Source organism: Stenella coeruleoalba (genome assembly GCF_951394435.1).
Source record: "Stenella coeruleoalba genome assembly, chromosome: 14".
Taxonomy (NCBI): domain Eukaryota; kingdom Metazoa; phylum Chordata; class Mammalia; order Artiodactyla; family Delphinidae; genus Stenella; species Stenella coeruleoalba.
In genome coordinates this window covers 89,470,038-89,494,500 of record NC_137160.1, presented here as the reverse complement: position 1 = coordinate 89,494,500, position 24,463 = coordinate 89,470,038, and the positions used below count along the sequence as shown (strand labels likewise).

The window sequence follows — 24,463 nt, the reverse complement described above, 5'->3', positions numbered from 1 at the left end:
CTTCACAAATATTTTAATTTGTTCTTTTTGGTTGATTTTCTTTTTTCATTACCAATTGTTTTTGCTGTTTCTTCTCACTTTTTGATAAAAATCTCTAGTATGATTTTATATTTTATTTTAAAAATTGGATTTATCAAGTTTAGTTTTTTCTATTTTAATTCCTTTTATATTCTGCTTTTATATTCTTTAATTTACTTCTCTTCCCGTAATTACATTTTATTTCTCCCCAAATCCCTCATTTCATTTATTTTCATTCTTTTTGTTAGTACTGTTGGACTGGATAAAACGTACCTATACTACTACTTTGATTTTATAAATTACTTTTCTCTATGATCAAAACTGGAGCACATTGAGGGGTTGGGGGGAGCGCAGGCTACATCCCACCGTCTGAACCGGGAGCCCCAGGCAGCCGCAAAGAGGTTGGCACCAGGAAACCTCACCCCTGTTCATCAGGGAGGCGTGCCGCGGAGCCCTCTGGGAAATGTAGTTCTAAAGCGAACGGGGCTCCGGGAAATGTAGTTCTGCGCGGACACTCCCGCGGCCCGGCCGTGTCCGCCTCGGCGCCGTGGGCCAAAGGGGTAAGGGTGTGGGGGGCGGGGACGGGACGGGGGGGCTGCGGGCTGGCGGTGGCCTCAGCGTCCGACCGGGGCCGCGGTGACCCCGGCGCGGACCGGCTCGGGGCTAAGCCGGCGTGCGCACGAACCGGCTCCCGGAGCCGGGTGCGGGGAAGGCGCGAGAGGACGGCCCTGCCGCGCAGGCGCCGATTCCGGTCCAGGTCGGGGGGCGCTGTGGGGGAGGGGCGTGGGGCGGCAGAGGGGAGGGGCCGCGGGGGCCGCGGGGCGGCCGGGCAGCGGGGAGGCGGGAGGGAGGGCGACGGTGGGGAAACGCCTGGGGGACAGGGGTCTGGAGGGGCGGGTGTGGGCGGCAGTGATGTGGGAAGCAGGAGGGAGATTTGGGGGGCAGGGCAGGGCCTCCCGTGGTGGTGGGAGAGGAGGGGCTGTGCGGGGAGACGGTGGGGCTGATGAAGCTGGGGACACTTGGCGGGCGAGGTAGTGGAATGTCTGTGAAAATCAGTAATTCGGGGCCAGGGAGGGGTGAGTGGTTGTGAAGCCGGCGGAGGGAATTAAGTGGATGGTGGGGGCCTCTGGGAGGGGCCTTTGGGGGGACCTTAGCCTCGGGGGCTGGAGGCAGCAGGCCCTGGGGGTGAGGGAGCCCGGAGGCTCCCCTCGGGAGTGAGTGGAGGGCTGTGCGGGGCCGGCGTGTGCCCTGGGGATGTGGGTTCGGGTCTGTGTGCAGCAATAGTTAAGGCTCTAGCCATCCATGATTTGCGTGCTTTTGGCTTGGCGACGGGGCGCGAAGGGATGAACGACGGGGCTCTGTGGGCGCGTGGGGGGCATGTAGAGGCCCCGGAGTGGTTGCACTGAGGAATTCGTCGGCAGGAGGGGCCGCTGGTTGCTGCAGTGTTGGACTGTACCTGAGCCGTGTGCTCCTGGGAAGATCCCCCCCTCCTCGGGTTCCGGGAAACAGCTGGCTGCAAAGAACCCCCTTCCCACATGATGCCCTTGTTTACCTGTGACAAGGCCGTAGGTAAATATGACGCATCCCCTCTCATCTTTTGCCTCATCAATGATCAGCTGAACTGTTTGTTCTCACTGATCAGAACGCTTAGAAACCAAATTTGGTTCAGCTTCTCTCCTTCCTGCAGTTCCCTGAACTCTGGGCAGTAGACTTGAGCAGCTGTAGCCCGCCACTGCGCCCAGAACTGGCCGACCTCCGGTGAGATGTCCTCTCGTCTGCTGTCTGGTCCCCCGCCCTTTGATCCAGCTTCCCCACACTCTGCGGAGATGCTGTGCCTCTTAGGGCCGCAGCGTCCTTCCTCTTCCAGCATCCCTCCCCCCCACCCAAGAATAAATCCTCGGAGTAAAACATTTCTTTGCTACGTCTGTGTTTGGTTTGACTTGACAGTTTGATGGTAGCTCTTTCGGTGGAGGGCAGTGACCGGGGCGGCCCGTGTTTGGGGACCTTGTGGCTGAGGTATCTGGTCGGAGGCCGCGTGTCAGTGGCTGGGGTCTGCACACAGGTTGACGAGTGGCCTGTTGGGGGCTGTGAGGGGGAAGTGGGGGTGGTAATTGGCGCCGTTGGAGGGGCCGGGGGTGTTTGTGAGGAGCTGGGGACCCTCGCAGGGTGATGAGCTCTGGGGGCGTCTGAGTGGTGGGTGAGCATGGCGTGGACTGGAGAGTGGGTATCTGGAGGTGAGGGGCTGGCAGCCCCGTGTGATGAGGGCCTGGTTTAGGGGGCGGGTGGTGGCGGGCTCTGTGAAGGTGAGTGGGTGGGCACTGCGAGAGGGAGGGGTTGGAGTTCTCTGGGGGTCCTTTGGGACTCAACATTTGGGGTTCCACTGACTCAGTGTCTAGTCAGTGGATAGACCGTGGAGGTTACCGAGTGGGGTTTGGAGGAGCCAGTGGTGGGGTTTCTTGGCCTTGGCATTGAGAAGCCTGTGGAGGTCAGACGGCTCTGGGGTCATAATCAACCAGGTGGTCCGTAAGGCGGCCTGTGGCTGGTGCGCAGGGCTGAGTGACGGAGAGCCCGCCGTGACCGGGAGTCAGGGGTTCTGTGGGTGTCTGATCGTGGGTTGGCTGTGGAGAGACTTTGGGGTTCTTCGATTCACACACTTCTGTGGATTGGTTTTGTCACTGGTGGTTGGTGATGGGGGGGGCCTTGCTAGAGGAGCCGATGGGGACTCACAGTGTGTGTAATTGACGGCCCAGACCCCCTGGGGGGGCATTGGGCACGTGGGCTTTATGGAGTCGATGGTTGTGTGTCCTGGAGACTCGTGTGTCCAGTGATCTGGGGGCTGCGGGTTCTCGGGGGGTCAGTCAGTGTGATTGAGGCGGTCTTTGGAACCGCATTTGAGGGGCTTTGGGTGTTGGTGATTGCGGGGCCTTTAAGGGTGGTGTTTTGGGGTTTGGGTGAGTCCTTCGTTGGCCCAGGCAAGACAACGTGGTGACTTCCGTTCAGTAACCGTGTTGTCCTTTGCTCTTTGGCCCCTCTCACCCGGCGTGTGCACGGCTGTGTTGGTCAGTGATGGCTCCTTTTACTTGAACATTGCCTTGTTGAAAAGTACTCAGAGACCCCACCAGCTAGGAGTCCCCCCCACCCGCTTGCTCCAGCCCTTTGTGTCGATGCTCGTTGCCCGGCGTGGCTGGCCTGTAGCCTTCCGGGGCCGGCCCCGCCTCCTCAGAGCTCGGCTCAAAGTCACCTGCAAGGAGTGCCCTCCACCCACCCACTCCTCTGGCGCATCTGAAGTTTCTTCTGCGCGCTCTCACAGTCTGAAATTATTTTACTTACTTGTGTGTCTGTTTCCCATCCTAAAGAGCAGGGACTGTCTGTCCTGTTTAGTGGTCTCTCCCACGTGCCCGGAACAGGGCCTGGTAGTAAGAGGCCTTCAGCAAATTGCTGCTTTCCTGGCCCGTAAATGAGACTGTGAGTGTGTGTCTAGGTCTGCATTAGTGTGTGAGTGGGATCTGACGTGGATGTGAGAGCACAGTGCAGGAGTACGTTGGGGCCCTGGGGGAGGAACCAGGGTGACCGTTCGGGGTGTTAGTACAGTTGGCACGTCCCCTTTTCCAGAGGAGAAGCTACAGAAGGTCTCCTGTGCATCAACCCAAAAGGGGTCCAGACAAGATAGAAGCTTCCAGGGCAGGTGGGCCTGTGTCTCAGGGGGCCTCAGGTTTGGAAAGCAGTGACTCTGGGCTCTCTTTTCACTGGGCCTCCTAGACCATCGGGACCTGCCCGTGCCCAGGAGCTCCCTGTGCATCTCGGGAAGAGGCGCTTCTCCTTTGGGTGTCGCTCTCTGCTCTCCCAGGACGTTTTTCGTGAGAGACCTGTTCTCGTGCACCACACTGTTCACTGGTCTCAGGAGAGTCCGGTTTCACTCAGGGAATCTGACCTTTGTGTCTGCTGCCCCCCACGCGTGGGCAGAACACATGCCATCCTTCTCCATTCCCACTTGTAGAGGTCTTCCTGCCCTGGACGCCCTCGCTCTGCCCTCTGCTACTGTTTCACGTCAAATTTCAGAATCCAGCCTGTCTGTCCAGATGGGCTGGTTCTTGACTCTCTGAAGGATCTTCAGCACCTGGGGAGCACTGGGACCTGCCCTCCCTCCCTGGCCTGTGTCCTCCCTCGGTTCGTTAAAGGACGAAGAGGGAGATGTTTAAGGCCCTCGAGAGACGGTGCCAGGAGCTGGTCCGTGGTCCGCCTGGCGTTGAGTAGCATTCCTGGGTTTCCTTTCCTCTTTCCCTTGCTGACCGAGGGTGTGGGGCTCCCGAGCAGGTGGTCTGATTCCAGCCCTCAGCCCAGCTCTAGGGGTGGGCAGGAAGGGCCTCAAAGGGGCCAGTGTTCTCTCCACTCTTGTTAGCTGCCCGGGAGCAAAACCTGGCAGTCTGCTAACACCAGGGCGTAACTTGCTTCCCTCATTTGTGGAGGACGAGTCCAGCCATCTCTCTTTGTTCCACTGGGACCCTGAGGATACCTCCCTCCTCTCCCCCCATTCTTTGTTAGAACAGGGGGCTCCTGCTCTAGATCTCCTGTAGCTATTACGTTCTCTCCTTGTTCAGCTTACTTCGCGGAAAGGTGCCCACTGGCCATCCACCATGTCGGCTTCCTCTCAGCCTGTCCGCCTGTGGGGACCAAGCCGGGAGAACAAATTGCCACGGGTCTGGACCGCAGCGCTAGGCATCTCGGGTGGGAGGTGGAGTTTGTCCCTCGGGCCCCCAGGCTTACCGGTAACTGTATTTTTGGATATTTCCTTTCAGGTGTACCCTCATGAAGGAAGTCACATCCCTGTGTGACCCTGCTGTGAGCCCGTGGAGTCCTTGACCCTGATCCGGTATCCGGCTGGTGTAAGTGCCTGGTTCACTCCACAGCGGTGGAGACATTGAAAGTGTAAGTATTTGTGTGCATGAAGGCGTCGTGTTTTTTGTGACTGTGCTGATCTTAACTACTGGTTCATCTGTTCTGATAATTCTGCCTCAGGTGATCTCTGTAATACAGTTTGTGATCTTTTAAAAAGTTTTTAAAATAGTGGTTGTACTCATTTATTTGGTTATTTGGCTCGTTGGGGAAATAATTTCAACCAGTCTCTGCCAATCCAGAAGACTTTTCCACAAAAGTAGAAGAGAAAGAATAGGTGGTGGTTGTTTCTTAATTTTTTTTTTAATTAAAAAAAAATTTTTTTAGCTGCACGCGTGGCATGCAGTTTCTTAGTTCCCTGACCAGGGATCGAACCCGTGCTCCCTGCAGTGAAAGCATGGAGTCTTAACCACTGGACCACCAGGGAAGTCCCTTAGAATAGTTTTATTATTGAATAAAAATTGAACCAGAATTTGATGCCCACCTCAGGCAGTCTGCTAAAGACATTGCGAGAGACAGGAAGAGATCGTGCCCTTTTCTGTAGCTGGGCAGGTACAAGCCATTATACACACGATCTCAAGATAAGTGATCATTTGTCACATGTAGTCCATCCTAACCTTGCCTGGTAGTGGGGGTGGCTACTGTGTTGGCTACTTGCCTTCATCCAAAGGAAAAATACACTTGTCATACCTTTATGATGGGGGGTAATTTTACAATTTGGAGCCAGGTGCCAAAGTCAGGCTGGTTAGGCTCCTGTCCTCCCAGAGACCCAGAGAGAGGGCTGTACCTTCCTGGATGATTTTGGAGACGGCTCCCAGGTCCTTAAGAAAGGCATTCTTGAGTTGTTAAACTTAGTTTTAGGAAAGATTAACCTACATCCCAAAAGGGCAGAGAAAGACTTTGTAATTCTCTAGAGTAAATACTCTTTGAATAAGGTTCTGGGGAGTCTTTTTCTTTTTAATTTGTATTTGCCCTCACAGGCTCTGAGCTGTATCCCCCTAGAGGTGTTATCTGCTTTCCTACTCTGATAATTGCATTAGGGAAGGGCTGAGGCCAGGCCTTCAAAGTAAAGGGAAGGGAAGGGGCTCCAGGGCCAGCAGTGTGGACCTTAGAGCCACTGGATAGCCCCGTACCCACCACTTGTCTGAGCAGTTCCTCCGATCAGGGATCAGAGACCCTTAGGAAGAAGCAGGTGTGGAGCAGTTTCCTTGGGGTCCATGGGGTGGTGGGAGACAAGTGCCTGAAGGCAGCTGGGCCCTTGCCGTTTCTGTGATTCCTAAACTCAGCAGGGATTTTGAGCTGCCTTCTACTGTGGCCTAGGCTGTTCTGCTGATTTCCGAGGGAAGGGAAGGCAGTATTTGCGCCAATGTGAGCTGAGAAAGACAGAACTGAAAAGATTTCCTTAGACCTCTCTTCTCGCTGCGTCTGCTCTGGGCTGTAGCGCGGCCGGCTCAGCCAGAAACCCACACCCGAGCGTCAGCTTCACCACGGCCTCCATCTCCCCCGGGGTCTCTCCTCTTCTTTTGGCCATTTCTTTTAGTTCCTCTGATCTATGCTTTCCTTTTGCTCCAGGGCTGATTTTGGAGTAGAGAGCCAGCACCCCAGGCCATTGCCTGTTCCCTGTCCTGCCTAGAAGTGAGTGGCGTTTTATTCTGTAGTACCTGTGCCAGTGGTTTCATCTAAGTGCCCCCGGGAAAAGGTGCTGCAGGGTGAGTGAGCCAAGACTGCATTTCCAGACTTTGTTGCCGTCTCTGCAGAGTGCTTTGAGGTGGTGGGGCTCCCCTGGGGTCTTTGGTTGAACCAGTGAGGCAGGTGGCTCCCGTCGGGCATTCCCAGGTGGGAGCCAGGCTGCAGAGCCCAGTGTGTGGTGCAGGCCTGGCCTGGCTGCGGTCGGCTCGGCTGACACACGCCAGTAGCTCACTTTCTATCCTGTTTCTTAGTGCTAGCACATAGCCTGTCTGAGTTCCCAGCTATAGAGAACCAAGATTGAGGTCCCCAAATGAATTACATCATCTAAAATAAAATTCCCACTGCACCTCCAGGCCATGGCCCTCAGGAGCACGAAAACTCTTGTGAAATAAGAAAGAAGAGGCCTCAGGACTCGGGGTGCATTCCCAGTCCACAGACCTTTGACCAGAGGCCTTTTTCCAGAGCATCAGGACAGAGCAGAGCAGATTTCCCAGGACCGGGGGAGAATGGTCAAGTCACAGGTGAGTTATTTGTCCTCTAGCGGTTTTATCTGTGGGTGTGATGAGGCTCACAGGCATCTCTACAACTAACAGGAAAGGGCTAAATACATTTAAATTGTAACCGGAGAAAATACAACCTTGGGAAGGAAGATGTCAAAAGAAGTACAAGGTGGATCACAGAATCATACAAAAGTCTTAAAGTTGGGGCACAGATACAAGAGAATTAAGGCCCTGCACTGTTGGAGTTGAGCCGCAAGCTTCCTCACATGTTCCTAGAAGCCGCCACAGAAAGAGAAACAGGAAGAGTTGCGTGGTTTCCTCCGTCAAAAAGCAGACCATTTGCTCGGTGGGAGCAAACATCTCCTGACGGTTTCCTGTAAAGAAAGCGTTTTACTAGCTGTTGATGTAGATGACGTGGCAGATGACATCCTGTAATGGATGAACACATTTCTGAGGCTGCTCCTCGCAGGTCCTCGGTGGGTGCGGGTGTAAAGAGCACAGCAATGGGCAGCAGGCCTGGGTCCATGTCCCACCTGAGCTCTGGGTTTAGGGAAGAAACCTGAATCATCCGGCACAACTGATTGTTACAAAACCTTCAAATGGCCCCATATATATTCCCTCAGTTGGAATTTCGATACATTTTAGGTAGAACTGTTTTTGCTTCTGCTGCACAGGAGGGTGTCTGCCCAGTTCCTTTTCCTGACCTTTTTTTTTGAGGTATAGTTGGTTTACAATGTTGTGTTAGTTTCTGCTGTACAGCAAAGTGGTTCAGTTATATATATAAATATATATACACTGTTTTTCATATTCTTTTCCATTACGGTTTATCCCAGGAGATTAGATATAGTTCCCTGTGCTCTACAGTAGGGCCTTGTTGTTTATCCATTCGAGATATAATAGTTTGCATCTGCTAGTCCCAACCTCCTAATTCATCCCTCCCCCCACCACCCCGACTTTATTGACTCAAGAAACGACTGAGGTGTCCCTTCACTTTTCTTCTTCTTCTTTTTTTTTAATTAATTAATTTTTTGGCTGCATTGGGTCTTCGTTGCTGCGTGCGGGCTTTCTCTAGTTGCAGTGAGCGGGGTCTACTCTTCGTTGCGGTGCACGGGCTTCTCATTGCGGTGGCCTCTCTTGTTGCAGAGCACGGGCTCTAGGCACGCGGGCTTCAGTAGTTGTGGCACACGGGCTCAGTAGTTGCGGCTCACGGGCTCTAGAGCACAGGCTCAGTAGTTGTGGTGCAAGGGCTTAGCTGCTCTGCGGCATGTGGGATCTTCCCAGACCAGGGCTCAAACCCGTGTCCCCTGCATTGGCAGGCAGATTCTTAGCCACTGCGCCACCAGGGTAATCCCTCCCTTCACCTTTCAAAACAATTCCCACCCACCTAGCTGACCTCCTCCCTCTTTTCCTTCCTCTGTTCCTTTCTTTCTTTTAAAAATCCCGTTGTTTACAGCAGCGCACAGCACTGTAGCTTTTCCCCTTCGCTGCTGTGTTCTGTGCCAGGAGCTCAGCAGAGCTGAGAGGGCTGAGCTGCCAGGTGTCAGAGTAGCTGGTGACGGCGCAGCCAGGGTGGCAGTAGCCGAGAGTGCTGGCACGAGTGAGAGCCGGATGCCGCAGAAGGCGCCGACTCCTCATTACCTTTTCCTGAGGAGTGAACAGTGCCCTGGCCACGTGTCAGGTGTGTCAACACAGGTGTTCGCTGCCCAGGGAGCCCCGAACAAAAGGCTCTGGCAGATTTGTGGACTTGGGGGCCAGGAGGAGGGGAAGAGGACGAGGGAGTGGAAAGTACAGGGTACTGGGTCAGAGTGCGGACAGTGTCTTCAGGTCCCCCCTCTCACAAGGGGGTCTTAGAGAGGCACCTGAGAAAGGCTTCTGCCAAAGGCCTCAGGCAGAGACGCAGGCACACGAGATCCTCACCGGCCCCTTGGAGGCCATGGCACGCAGGCTGCACCCCAGGTCTGGGGGCAGGAGTGGGGACAGTGTCCCCCAGGAGCCCTGCGGGGTAACCCTTTGGGCCTGCCTGTGTTTGGACCTGAAGGTTCACATGTAGGTTTTTGAGCAGGAGCCAGACTCCTCAGCCCATCCACTTGATTTTTCAGGACCTGAGTGAGAAACAGGCAACCCCATCATGGACCTGAACAGGTCAGACCTAGAGGGGCCGAGACAGGAACCAGGGGGTTCATCCGGGGCAGCCTCTCAGCCTGCATGTGGTCTCAGCCGTTTCCCAATCAGGAAGGCATGTGTCAGCCCATCAGGAGGCTGCTCAAGTGGCCGTGTGAACCTCTGTGACCTGGCACAAGGCAGTGGTTCGCATAGCACAGCTCTGGCAGCAGGCGGAGGCTGGCCTGAACGCCTGCCAGGGCTGAGGCACCGGGGTCACACGGCTGGGCGTGCGCACCAGAAGCACAGTCCCAGAGCCTCCAGGCAGCACGTGCTTTCATCAGGCAGTTAGGCTAACGGCCCCAGCGTGGCTTTCCGTTGCCCGGTCTGATTAATTTACTTCAGTCCTTGGTTTCTGAGGGGCTGCCTGGGGCGCTGAGTTCCAGGCCATTTGGTTTGTCCAGGCCCTGCCACCTCATGGGGTGCAGACGGCATCGGGCTGTTGTGTGGGAAGCACGGGGGCTGAGGCGCCCTGTGCTGCTGGCCGGCAGCCCCGTCGAGCAGGCAGGCTTCGGTCTACACCCAGAGCGGTCATGGGCGTGGAGAGAAGCACAGCGAGTCATTTTCTTTTGTTTCTTGTGTTTTTTCCAGGCGGAAGGAAAGTTTTCAGGAGTAGGTCTAAAACACAAAGGTCGTTAATGTCTTTCTCCCTCCCCTGTGCCTCCCCTGGTGCTGGGCTTTATTTTCCTTTCTCTCTGGTCATCATCAGTGTGTCCCATTTAGTAATCAAAACTTTAAAAGAAATCATCTCCGTTTTCATCCAGACCCTTTGTCTGGAAAGACACGTTGTCCCTATACAGAGGAACAGATATTTTTATATAATTTAACCAGAGAGATAGAGCGCATGTAAGAATTGCTTAGCAGAAACTCCTGAGTTTTTAAAAGATTTGAAAGTGGATGTACAGGATCTGGCAGTCACTGAGTCTTCAGGACGGGGTCGTAGGGGTGGAGGCTTCCGTGGGGTCTTCCGCAGAACATGACGGGTCAGTGACTGTGAGAGGAGGGCTGTGACTGGGGGCAGCCTGGCCGAGCCCCGGCACCGTGCAAAGGGCCGCTCCCTTCTGAGCTCTGTGCTCCAGGCTGGGGTCGCCATGAGCCTTCCTGTCAGCCCCTTAAGACTGTCCTCAAACTGTCCATTAAAACGCTCACTCAGCCCCTCTGCAAATACGGGGCTATTATCAGATGCAGTGAATTCGAACAGGAAGTAAATGTGGTCAGGTAAGGCCTGGAGTGTGTGACCCGTGCCTGGGGAGCCCATGAGGATGGCCAGACCAGACCCCAGGAAAGTGTCAGGGTCCAGTGAAACCCTCTGGTTGGGACCAGAGGACCAGTGAGGTCCATGTGTTGAGAGCATTGTGGCCCGCTGGCAAGGGAGCCTGTCCCTGGGCAGTGTTTTGGGTCTCGTCCAGTGTCTGGAAGGCAGGACAGCTTTCTGCGCTGTTGTGGCACCTTCTGACGACACGGCAGCACACGTACATGGGCCCAGCCTGGGACAGTATCGGTCTCTGTGGTGTCTTGTCCTTTGCCCAGATACCAGTGGCACCTTCTTTGAGAAACACTGCTTATTTAAAGACAGACTATTCCAACTTCTTATTCTATAGATAGATGGGTGGATAGGTGAATGAATTCGTAATGATGAATATTTTAATAACATTTTTGTTTTCCTCTCAAAGTATAATGCACGACTAGGACATTATATTACTTACCCATTGCTATGTAACAAATTATCCCAAATCTCAGTGGCTGAAAACACAAACATGTATCTCAGTTTCTGAGAGTTAGGGGTCTGACAGCTGCTCACCCATTTGGTTCTGGTGGAGGGTCTCATGCGACCCTGTCATCAGGATGTTGAGAAGGGCTGTGGTCATCTCACGGGGCGGTAGGGAGGTGACCCCCTCCAAGCTCACTCACGTGGGTGTTGGCAGGCCTCGGGTCTTTGCCACGTGGGCTTGTGCACAGGGCTGCCTCGCCATGTGGCCCAGGGAGAGCAGGAGAGGGTTCGCAACGTGGAAGTCACATGCTCTTACACCTGATCCAGCACTTCTACCCTGTTCCATTCAGTGGAAGTGAGTCAGTAAGTCCAGCCCATAGTCAGGATGGTGGGGATTAAACGAAAGCATGAACCCCAGGAGTTGGAGATCATGGGGCCAACTCGGAGGCCACCTGTCACTGTAGAGAAGAAAACCTGTATTCAACGAAGAGAATGACTTCCGATTTAACAGGCATTGTGCTTTTTTAGATATCATTTGAGGATGTGGCTGTGGACTTCACGTTGGAGGAGTGGCAGCTGCTTAATCCTACTCAGAAGACCTTGTACAGGGATGTGATGTTGGAGAACTATAGCAATCTAGTTTTCTTGGGTAAGAACATTCTTGTGTGACACAGGGCGCACTCAGCAACTGTGGGACCCCTAAGATATTACGGATTTCGGGTTTAAGTTTCAGATGTCAAAGGATTTTTTGATTGCTACACCCCGTTGAAAGGCTTTTATTTGCTTGTTTTGTTTTTTAGCCTCTGTAGTGAAATCTTCTTTATATTTAAGAGTCCCTCAGCCCAAGCAGTTGGGACTCTCTGTGTTTCCAATTGACAGGTTATCAAATGATCAAACCTGAGGCGATTTTCAAACTGGAGCAAGAAGAGCCGTGGATATTAGGTGAAGAAATCCTAAGTCAGAACTTTCCAGGTGAGAAATAATCAGGTATATGGCAGATAGTGAAAGTTAGGTCTCGGGTTTGGATGACAGGTTGGTACTTCTTAAATGTTATCTGTAAAACCGTGTTTAAAGTTCCTCCGTCCTTAGAGTTGACTCAGGACTAGTGACACAAGTCCTTCCTGACTTTTCATGTGCTCTCCATCCTGGTCTCCATGTCAGGATGCGTCCCCTTTGACGGAGCTGGTGATGAGGTGTGCCCCGTCTTCCGTACCCGGCAGCACAGTCATTTAGGACCTGCCTTCTTGGATACACCCCTTTTGCTAGCTTCCCCAGTCCCACCTGTACAGGTGGGCTTCCTTCCTCTTCTTTAAGAATTCATAGTTTTTTCCTGTTTGAGGTGACACTGATTGCCTTTGAGTTTCCTTTATTAATTTTCTTTTCTCTGCCTAATTGGTCAGATTTCTATTTCAAACCCACATAGAGTAGAAGGTGAGTCCATGGATACAGGAGAAAAGTCTAACGCCTTAAGCACTCTTCTGGCCTCCCTGCAGATAAGAACTTCAGGGTCAGTGTCCAGGGCTTCTTTCTGGTGCCTTTGGTATTCAGCTTATAAAGCTTCTCATTTATCCCTTCAAATAGTCTGCTGGGTTTAAGACCTGCTCTGTGATACTTTAACGCCATTTGTGTTGAAGACCCTCACGGTGTGGCAGCATCTTATCTCTGCAGTTTTTCCTGTGCCCAGAGGTCCTGGTTGACGCCACTCAAAGTAGTTCTTTCCTCATGTCTTTCACGTTTGTTTCTCTGCATGTGGGCCTTTGGTTGTCCTACACTTTCCCATTTAGACACCCTCCCCTTCTTCACTTTAAGCTCTTTTTCCACCTCCAGGGAGTGTTCCCTGACTCCCAGCATTTTCTGAAATCTCTACCCACTGAGCAGTATTGTAGGAACTCAGGTGTGATCACACATTATCTGTAATTCCTTAACCAATTAGGTCTTAAGGTTTTTTCCTACATAGAAAGATGGTGAGTAACTTCCTCTTCTCTGTTCTGTATGGAATTTATGCTGTGTAATTACTAAATACTTCATTAATTGGTTGCTGTGAGGCCAGGTATGGCAGGAGCTTTCTTATTTATCAAATATTTCTTTAGTACAAAGGTTTTCGTCTAAGTAAGTGTTTCAGCGTACCTTAGGAACTACTTCAAATTACAGATGTCTAGGCACCATTCATGCGGATTATTAGGACTGGCTATGTGTAGTTTAGAAAAGCTGTCAAGATAGACTTTATGTTCCCCCATTAATTTAGAACCACTGCTATTTTGTGGAATGAGAGGCGTTGAGATAAAATACGAGTCATGAAATGACCTTGCAGGACAAGAGAATTTTAATTTAGAAGAAAATATAAAACTAATTCAGTGTTTGAACATGAAGCATTTGTGTCAAAATGCGAAGTTAACTCTCAAGATTAACTATATAGAAAGGAATTGCTTTAGAAGTTTAATGACAAGTGAAGAGTATTTATCCTATATGTATTGAGGGCTGATTATGCGCTATGTAGTGGGGGTACCTCAGTGAAAAATACAAACCTGTTCCCTGCCCTCAGGGTTTACATTCTAGTGCGAGAGACAGAAGCAAGGTGATTACCTATTTGATACATGCTATGAAGGGAATAAACAGGGTGTTTGTTAGTGTGCCCTTAAAATAATGTGAGCCAGGAATGCTGGAAGCTGGGCAGGGAGAGCACATGCAAAGGGCCTACAGCAGGAAAAGGCCTTTGGGGTTTGGGATTGGGAGGAGCCCAGTGTTGTGAGAGGGAGTGGGGGCTGGAAGGAGCCGGCACACAGGGGTGCGGAAGCCGTGATAAACGTCTGGGTTTATCAAAGGTTTCTAAGCAAAGGGTTAAAAGGCCTGAGTACGTTTTCTAAATATTACGTGTTGCTGTGTGGAGACTAGAGTTGGGAGGAAGCAAGCCTAGAAGTGGGAATATCAATTGAAAATCGGGTGAAATTAAGGCAGAAAGGACAGGAGTGTAATGGAAACAGAGACGGGGAAACACATGTGTACCCGCACCTGAGGTGGCACCAGTGAAACCCGGTCCACGTGTTTGCCAAAGTGACAAGACTTTTTAAAAATTTCTTAAAGATTTTTTGGTACAGTTTAACTTCAATATTGTTTTATATCATTTAACTTATTAATTTGGATATATATCTTAATCTTATTTCCTGATTTGATTTGAATTAAAATTTGTAATTTTTCTTTAACATTTCCTGAAACAATTTTCTGTAAACCATTCAGGTGGATCTCACACTTCTGTGTCTACAGACGACTTTGTTTTTAACCCCCTAACTTCTCTCTCTAGTCTTTAAAATACCCACGAATAGCATTATCATCCACACTCACTGAAGCTCGGATCGTTGAATCCTTTGTTCTCCTCCATATCGGGCTCTAGTTGGTTCTTCCTCTGAAATTCTGGTATGTCTGAGAGTTAGATGTGGATTTTTTTCCCCAAAAAAATATTATCCTGCAGAAAAGGAGCGATAGCCTTACATCTGAGATCTTGCCATATCTTTCATCTTGGGAGTATTACCTCACAATTCCTAGTAAAGAATATCGTGAACTAAACATAAATAAATGGTCATATTGTGGAGATCACAAATAATCGTACTTACAGAGTAAAAACAAAAAAATCTGTCCTAATGTTATGCAAAGAATACTTGTGGTTTAGAATAATTTCCATCATATACAGATGCAATATATAGATGATCGATTCAACTAAAATGTCAAAAACCTAAATACAAGTGTTGATGTTGAGCTCTGGAGAACTCTTGGATAATTCCAAAAAGTAACTCTCATGATGGTAAAATTACTGATATCAGTGATTCGGGTGAGGATCTTGAATGAGAATGTTTTTTTAATGTACCAATAGTACAGCAAACTGACGTACCTCACCTTTCAGACATGAAGTTGATATCCTGCATTTGCTGTGCATCATATTCAGTGTTTCTTCCTGCCTGACGTTCAGCACTGTGTACTAATCTTGCTCTTCTGTGTACTGTGATTCTCAGCCTTCTCTGATGGGGGTACTTACCTGCCTTCCTCCCTGATTTCTGCTACTCACAGCGTCTGGGCACACAGTAGATGATCAGTAGGTCATTGTGGAATGAGTGCTTAACCACCCCCAGAAATTGCTTGTCTCTTTTACCTCATCGTGATCACTTGAGTATATTTCATTTTTCCTTATTTGAAACTTGTGTTTATAAACATTTGTAATTTCAAAATCTGTTTTCATTTCTATTAAAATTCTCAATGCCTAATAAGTAGACATTGTATTTGGGAGATTTTTTTTTTTTTTTTTATGGACTGGGATCTTAGGCTCCATTTCAGAAGACTTATTCAATAAGCATAATCATTGGGGAAATTTACACAGTATGGTTCATTTTTTCCTTTTTAGAAGAAGTCTGGCTAGATAATAATCTCAAAATGTGGCACCAGGATAATCAAGACAAGCTTAAAAGTATGGAGAGAGGCCATGAATATGACGTCTTTGGGAAAATGTTTCATTCAGGCATTAACTTTGATCATTTAGGAATGAGATCCCATAAATGTGGCACAGGTGAAAAAAGTTTGAAACATCCTTTTGATTTTCTTATTCCAAAAAGTAACTGTGAAAGAAAAAAACTTGATGAGCTTAATAAGAAATTACTATTCTGTATCAAGCCTGACAAAACCTGTGGTGGAATAAAATACTCTGATTGCAGTAAATGTAGAAAAGTCAGCAGTAAAGAGCCAGGGCTCATTACAAACCAAATAGCACATACAGGAGTCTGTTTATGCATGGAATGTGGTAAGGTTTTTAACAAAAAGTCACAGCTCATTATACATCAGAGAACTCATACAGGAGAGAAGCCCTATGGATGCCATGACTGTGGGAAAGCCTTCTCCCAGAAGTCATTACTCACTATTCATCAAAGGACTCATTCAGGAGAAAAGCCATATGGGTGTGGTGAATGTCAAAAAGCTTTCAGCAGGAAGTCACTGCTTGTTTTACATCAGAGAACTCATACGGGAGAGAAGCCCTATGGCTGCAGGGACTGTGGGAAGTCCTTTAGTAGGAAGTCACAGCTTCAAAGGCATCAGAGAACCCACACAGTAGAGAAGCCCTATGGCTGCAATGACTGTGGGAAGGCCTTCTCCCAGAAAATAAGGCTTATTACACATCAGAGGACACACACAGGGGAGAAGCCCTACAAATGTAGTGATTGCGGAAAAGCCTTCTTTTGGAAGTCACAGCTTATTACTCATCAGAGGGTTCATACAGGGAAGAAACCGTATGCATGTAGTGAGTGTAAAAAAGCCTTCAGCAGGAACTCACTCCTCATTAGGCATCAGAGGATCCACACAGGAGAGAAGCCCTATGAATGCAGTGAATGTGGTGAAGCCTTCATCAGAAAACCGCAACTTGTCAAACATCAAATGACTCACACAGGAGAGAAGAACTATCAGTGCAGGAACTGTGAAGAAGCCTTCTTTAAGAAGTCAGAACTAATTAGACATCAGAAAGCTCATTTAGGAGAAAAACCCTATGGATGTGTTGAATGTGGAAAAACCTTCTTTGGGAAGTCACAGCTCCTGACACATCAGAGAACTCACACCGGAGAGAAACCTTATGAATGCGGTGCCTGTGGGAAAGCCTTCACCCAAAAGTCCAGCCTGGTATCTCATCAGAGGACACACACAGGGGAGAAACCCTATGAGTGCAGCGAGTGTGGGAAAGCCTTCAGTGAGAAGTCAAGCCTCATTCACCATCAGAGAACCCACACTGGAGAGAAACCCTTCGAATGCAGTGAGTGTAGGAAAGCTTTTGCCTGGAAGCCACAGCTTCTTAGGCATCAGAGAATTCATACAGGGGAGAAACCCTATGAATGCAGTGAGTGTGGGAAGGCATTTGTTCAGAAAGTACAGCTCATTAAGCATCAGAGAAATCATACAGGAGAGAAGACCTATGGATGCAGTGATTGTACAAAAGCTTTCTTTGAGAAGGCGCAGCTCATTATACATCAGAGGATTCATACAGGAGAGAGACCCTATAAATGTGGGGAATGTGGGAAATCTTTCACTAGAAAGTCGCACCTTATGAGGCATCAGAGGATCCATACAGGAGACAAATGCTATAGATGCAGTGAATGTGGGACAGCCTTCCACAGGAAGGCACAGCTCCTGATACATCAGAGAAGTCATATGCTGTAGACGCGGGGCGGGTGCGGTGAGTATGGGGAGTCTGCCATCAGGTGTCAGGCCCCTCACACTCCAAGGACACGTACAGGAGAGAAACCCTGTCACTGCAGTGACTGTCTCACCATACAGAATTCAGAAAGAGAACTTTTTTTAAGTAGGCAATATAGGAAGGCCTTCTCCCAGAAAACAAAACTTATTACATATTGATGGCTCCTCAGTGTGGAAATCTTATCAGTATTGTGATAAGTACAGACCTTTCAGTCAAAAGTGACAGCCTGTTAAATACTTAGAAGACCTAAACAGGAGAAAAACTCAATTGTTATAACAAGTAAGTGAAAGATTTCACCGGGAAAGGGTAACTCAGAGTACACTAGAGAATACATACACAAAGGAAATACTGAGTATTATATATTAGAGATCTCATGCAGAGGAGTAGTTCTAATAATTTGAAGAATTTGATAAGCATGATCCTATTAAAATAATTCTAAAAGGAAGATGTGTGCATTGTATATAAATTATTATAAGAAAATAGGCATTTTAAAGTGGTAGCTGTGTTTTACGTGTGAAAACGCCTGCTTTCTGCTATGGTGCTATAGGAAGAACCAGATAAACTCTACTGCCTTAAGCAGCTAGAAACCGTACCATTTATGAAATAGTGGTTTTTTAGACATATGTCAAACACAGGTTTGTGATCCCTGGCAGGAGGTGGACAAGGTGAGGAGAGCCCCACGACTGCCCAGCCTAGACCCTGGGGGCAGCATCCAGGCTGCAGGTCAGGGAGGGGAATGAACGTGGTCCTGCTGGACTGAAGAGAGTTGCCGAGTTGGCGTCTGGGGAGCCCTGGTGGCTAGAATTTGCAGGGAAAAGTGCTGGATAGGAAGGAGCTTCCCAGAGAGGGCCTGCAGAAATCCTCAATGAGTCCCCCCTTGAGTCTGTGAGCTTTAGTGCTGATTCACACGTGTGTGGAAGGAAGCTGAGACCATGAGAGTGGCACTGGGGAGCAGTGAGCTGGGCGAGCCCTGGAGCTCAGCGCAGGCGGGGACAGTTCACGTTCCCACCAGCCATACAAAAGCACGTGGGCATCAAGAGAGTTCCCAGAACAATATTGTCTTGGTGGGGAGGGTAACTAACCCTAGATTAAAAGCTACTCTACCCACAGTGACTGACGTCCAAACACTTACCTGGCATGCCAAGGGGCAGGAACATATGACTTGTAACCAGGAGGAAAATCAGGCAGTAGAAAGAGAAAAGACTGAAGTGATTGGAATTAGTAGACAAGGATGTTCAAATAGCTATTGTAAGTATAAAGTAGAGGAAAACATGAATTTGACGACACATGAGTGGAAGATATATTTTTAAAAGCTCAAATGGAACTTCTCAGGATGAAAACAACATCTGTAAATTAAAAAAAAACTGGATGGAATTAAGAACATATTAGACATAGAAGAAGGAAAACAATGAATTTGAACAGTAAGTATAAAAATTATCCAGGTGAATGATACACACAGAGAGAAAAAGACTGGGGGGAAAGGAGAACAGGGAATTAGTTACTGTGGCGTAACACACATGGAATGGGAGGTCCAGAAAGAGAGGAGGGAGAAAAAGGATTTGGATAAACGATGGCTGAAAAATATCCACATATGATGAAAAGTATAACTCGACATATTCAATAAGCTCAAAGGACCCAACACCTAAGAAACATAAAGATGCCAGTGGACATCATCGTCAAATTGATGAAAACCGGTGTTAAAGAGAACGATTGTAAAATGTCTGGAGAAAAAGACACAACACGTTCACAGAACAAAGAATAACAACATACTTCTGGTCAGAAACTATGCAAACTAAAAGACAGCAGAGTGACATCATTAAATTATGAAAGATATAAAAGAAACCCCTGCAACCTGGAGTTCGGTTGCCTGTCGAAAACATCTTCCAAAAGTGAAAGCAAAAAAGACTTCAAAGAAACAAAATCAGAGAGAGTTCCTGCCATAAGGAAACACTGAAGAAAGTTTGGGGTCAGCAAGAAAAGAACACTCTGGAAATGGTGAATGTGTGGATGAATATGGAAGATTTTTTTTCTCATTTAAAAATCTTTCAGAAAGTTAATGAACTGCTTAAAACCAAAGTAATGACAACATACTTGGGGTTATGATCTATTTAGAAGTAAAGTGTATGACTACGATAGCACTTAAGTGTGAATCTGTAAAAATAGTTGAACAGACTGTGTCGTCTGAGACGGGCTCGGGATGACTTGTGTTTGTAGCAACTGCACGATGGAAGCTGTCTGTGTTACGGATCTGTGCACGTCGCCACACCCATTCTCCTTTTTCTGCTCTGCATGCCCAGAGGAAGTGCACAACTGCTTCCTAGGGTTTCTGCTCAGGTTCACACAGGGAGGTATGTGTCAGCCCTCCCTCCCTCCTGCTGGTCTACAGACACCCAGATGGCTGCAGCTCCCTGCTCGTCAGATGTAAGGGTGTTAACTGCTTCTGGGGGCTTCACCATCCCTCCTGGTTGGTTTTCTTAATTGTGAACACAAATCTGTAAATAGTCCCTTTATTAAATGTTCCTGAGTTAATAATTTGAGTGTAACATTTGTTTTCTGTGATGTGTTAAATGATGAACGTTTGACTAAATTTTGAGTATCAGTTACTGGTCCACGGGGCATAGACTGACATCTGTCAAGATTTCTCACACTCTGGGCTTCCCTGGTGGCACAGTGGTTTAGAGTCCGCCTGCCGATGCAGGGGACACGGGTTCGTGCCCCGGTCCGGGAAGATCCCACATGCCGTGGAGCGGCTGCGCCCGTGAGCCATGGCCGCTGAGCCTGCGCGTCCGGAGCCATTGCTCCACAATGGGAGAGGCCACAACAGTGAGAGGCCCGCGTACCGCAAAAAAAAAAAAAAAAGATTTTTCACACTCAACATCAGTGTTTTCTCTTTGTGTTTTAATAATTCAGTAGAAATTATAACAGAGTTCTTTGTGGTTTTTGTTTTGTTTTGCTGCAAACGTAAATGGCTCTGGAGATCATTACCATCTGCTCCATATGCCAGTGGTCTTGCGGTTATTACTAGACTTTCTTCACGGATAGAAACCGAAATGTTTATGAGGTCTTTATGCTGCCTCTGGGTTAGCTGAACGCCTTACAAGAAAGCATTGTTATTTATGTTAAATGTGTACAGACAAGAAAAAGGTATCCCATTACTGAGTGAAGAAAGAAAGGAATGATGTACTGTACTTCCGTGTACTCTCAGTTTAAAAACTTGTGCTGCACAATTAAAATACTCTTATTCAATATTCTGCTGTTTTTATTATAATTCACGTAATCTGTCACCCGTAGACAAGATTTCCCATCTCAGGAGTCAGAATCACCCCAGAGAAGCTCTTCAAAGTCTCCACACCAGTTCCCATCACAAACACCATGCCAAATTGAATATCAGCTTTTCTAAGATTAAAACAGAGGTGCTTCAGGTATAACCTCATGAAGCCTAATAAATTAGGTGGAAGTAGACTGTTAGAGAGGCCCGGTGTGGAGCACACTCCCCTGTCATTTATCAGACACCCCCCCCACCCCCACCCCACCCCCCCACCCCCCCCCCCACCCCCGTCTTTCTCACCTGCTGACATGCAAACCTCACTTGAAGGGACATAATTGCCGTCAGGCTACACAGCGGCATTTTCTCTAACGGTTGGATTTGCATGTCAATCTGCATTTTGAAGAAGCTCTTCCTGCAGGTTTTCCATTTCATATAACTCCAGGAGGTACTGTTCACAATGCAGATTGTGTTAATAAACTTGTATATCACTCTGGTCCTGTCTTTATGGAAATAGCTAGTGAATGAAATAAATCTTTTGAGGTTTGGGCATAATTGGAAAAGAGCATTGTGAGTTACCTGTAATAGTTTCTCTGTGTTCTGTTTATGATGTAAAGTGGCTTCCACCATCGGAATTCTCCCCTGGGCCCTTATTTGCCACATGGTGAAGGGAAAAGCCATCCTCACTCTGATAATCTTAGAAAATTTCATTTGTCTCCTGATGTCTGTCTGCAACTTAGAAGCAGGCAATGTAACATGTCATGATCAGCTCAAAAGAATGAAATTTAACTAAGTTAAAGTAAGCTTTTCTTCCACACAGCACAGATCCTTCCCAACACCACACACCCCATCGCCACATCAACTCACCTGAGTAGTGGATTTGTTCTGGGGCCAACTCTGCAGATTTAGTGATACCATGTATTCTGTCTTTTCTTTGCGGGCTCTTTACAGCTCGTTTCACAGTTGTTACACAATTCATCTGGGTAGTCTTGACACCTTGTCATTGAGACTCTTATTTTCAGAATGCTAAGATGAAATAAACCAGGAACACCAAATTTATTTAATACCTAAATGCCTAAATCATTTTATTTAGGTATTTAACAATACCTAAATCGTTAAAGGTGCCCAGCAAAGAGAATGTAGCTATGAAGCAGTCACTGGTGAAATGAGAGAAACACAGGTGACATTTGTAATTTGAAGTTCTCAAAGCACTAGAGTCGTTAAAATCATTCATTAAAAAACACATCAAGCTCAGACTCACAAAAAGCTGGGGGAAGGGGATTAACCCCTAATCCTCTGAGGTTTAAAAGAGTAGGATACTCATAGCTGTACCAAGAGCATAACTTTCAAGAAAAATAGAGATGAGACACAGAGTCTAAGACGGTTTACCCACACCTGCCCTGCGCCTTCTGAAGAGGAGGGTCTGGGCAGGGCCGTAGACAGTTCATGTTGGAAACTCCATCAGACACCAAATCCACGTCCCCACGAAACACAGGGGCAGTGCTGCCAGAGCAGACACAGCCAGGCCTCGATCCCACACCCCACGTCTGGGCTGTCACTGTGAGAGACAACAGTCCTCGGCTCCTGTCCTGCCTCGATGGCCCACTAGCGTCAATCAGGTCCCGTCTTTGACTCATGCCTGAGTGTGGGTGTTAAGTCTCACGAGTTCGCCTTGTTGAGAGGCTTCCCGATGGAAGGAATGAGAAGTCCCCGGGCGTGGTCAGTGCAGTGCTGGTGGCAGGTGAGCTCTGTGCCTGGCGCTTCCCGTGTTTCTCTTACTGTTTGCTTGCTCAGCGTTTAGCTCCACGCTCACTCTAAGCTACTTTGGTACCAGGGTCCCACCAGGTGGCAGGGCTGGGTTTGAACCCCTCTGTCTCCCTAGAAATGAAGTGCTCTTTGTTACACTGCTGTTAATTATGCTGTTTTCATCACTGTATAAATCAGCTAATTTCTTTAGATATCTCAAAATCCTTACCGGCATTTGTCACAAACTAAAGCTGGAAAGACTGGGGGTCTGAAAGAATTAGGATCACAAAAGGCATACCTCATTTGCATTATTAGCCATTTTACTATTGCATAGGTTTTGACAAATTAAACTTTTTTGAGCTCCAGTTTCCAATCTGTACAACTAAAATGGGGTTATGTGGTCTTGCGGTGTCTGGCCAGTCCATTCATCCTGTGCTGGGGGGCCGGAATCCTGCCCCCCCCCCCCCACTGCAAATGCACTGCTCTGGCCTGCCTGACCGCGGCCATATTCTGTCCTGTCGGCCAGTGACGGCCCAGGTTTTGGGCATGTGAGTCAAGAAGTTGTATTTACCAAGACCCTATAAACGGGTGCCAAGTGGTGGCCTCCCTTGGAGGGTGGAGCTGCTCTGTGCATCCTCCCTACCTGGAGGACCCGATCTTCAGCCGGGGTGGAGGGTTCTAGACTTAAAATGAAGCAGAGACATGACTAGGAAGGTCCCAGTGATGTCATCTGAGGTCTGGACCCACTCGTCCCTGAGGTAGCTACACTCTCAAATTCTCTGTCTCCTAATCTTCTGCTTTAGTTGCATTCTGTCTCTTGCAATCGAAAGAGTTTTGACTAAAGTAGGTATTACACCTGCCTTAGCTATTTGCAAGATTCTTCATAAGATCAAAGTAAGAAATAAATAATGCATAGGCCTCTTTTTATTCATTTTTAAACACTGTGCTAACATGCATATAACATAAAATATACCACCCTATCTTAAGTGTGCACTCCAGTGTGTTAAATATATTCATAATATTGTGAATATATTACCATCATCCATCTCAATAGCTCTTTTCATCTTGCAGCACTAAAATTCTGTACCCATTAAACTCCCTGAAGCCTGTCCACCAGCCTCTGGTTACCAGCTTTCTACTTTCTGTCTGTACCTCATACAAGTGGGATCCTACAGTATCTGTCCTTATGTGACTGGCTTATTTCACTGAGCATAATGTCCTCAAGGTTTATCCATGTTGTAGCAGGTGTCAGAATTTCCTTCCTTTTAAGGCTGAATAACATTCCATTGTATATATACATCACATTTTGCTTATCCTTTCATCCATTGATGGACACTTGGGCTGTTTTCCACATTTTAGCTGTTGTGAATGATGTCACTGTGAACATGGGTGTACAAACGTCTCTTTGAGACCCTGCTTTTAATTATTTAGTTATTCCCAGAAGTGGAATTACAGGATCATGTGGTAATTCTGTTTTAAATTTTTTGAATACATAGGCCTCTCATCATTCTGAAATACACGTTCTCTGCCTTTCCCAAGCTGCAAATCCTTCTGTCACTGGTAACAACATTCCTCCAGTCTCCCATTCTAGAAATCTCAGCCTTTTCCTTATTCTTGTTCCCTGATGTATAGTCTGGAACCAAGTCCTGTTCTTGTTTCAGTACATCGTGTTTAATTTCATGTGCATTCCCTCTCCCACTCCCTCTAATAATTCACTCGTGTACAGTTGCTGTCACCTAAGGAGCAGGGCTAACAGAGGTGGTGGTTCAGATGGCTGGTCTGCCTGGGCTCAGGTCCTGGCCACGTCACTCAACATATAACCTCAGACATGCCTTCTCAGCTCCTCGGTTTCCTAACACATGAGGATGATCATAATAGTACATGCTACGTATGATTGTTAGGAGGGCTGAATGCAATAGGAAGTGGAAAGCCTTGTATATAGTGAGGGCCCAATAAATACCGTTATTAATGAGCCTTATTGCTACTGCCCGTTTCCCCTAGTCCTGAATGTGAGTCAGAAGGGCCTCTTAGGGCCATCCAGTTTAATCTTGCTGTTATGTAGGTAGGAAACAGAGGTGGTAACAGATGTCACTGGGGAGCCAGGACGTGAACCTTGCGTCCCAGTGCCCGCCTGTGCTCTGCCGTGTCCCCCACATGGACCTTTCAGTTGCGCCTCTAGAATCATACCTGGTCTTCATTCCCAACTTTTAGTACCTTATTGTAACTTGCTTTCTACTATGATCTGAATATTTGTGTTT

At 48.1% G+C, this 24,463-nt stretch overlaps 1 protein-coding gene across 1 annotated transcript; it reads left to right on the top strand.

Annotated features, from left to right (window-relative positions):
• Nucleotides 1–532: 532 nt before the first annotated feature.
• On the top strand, nt 533–22,757 carry ZNF605 (zinc finger protein 605; the record flags this gene model as incomplete). The annotated part of the gene is made up of 9 exons (XM_079943061.1): nt 533–578; nt 4,815–4,944; nt 6,484–6,620; nt 7,063–7,121; nt 11,500–11,620; nt 11,851–11,943; nt 15,362–16,921; nt 22,117–22,200; nt 22,732–22,757. The coding sequence occupies exons 4-9, from the start codon at nt 7,107–7,109 to the stop codon at nt 22,755–22,757; spliced, it is 1,899 nt and encodes a 632-aa protein (XP_079799187.1). The 5' UTR covers nt 533–578; nt 4,815–4,944; nt 6,484–6,620; nt 7,063–7,106.
• Nucleotides 22,758–24,463: the final 1,706 nt, after the last annotated feature.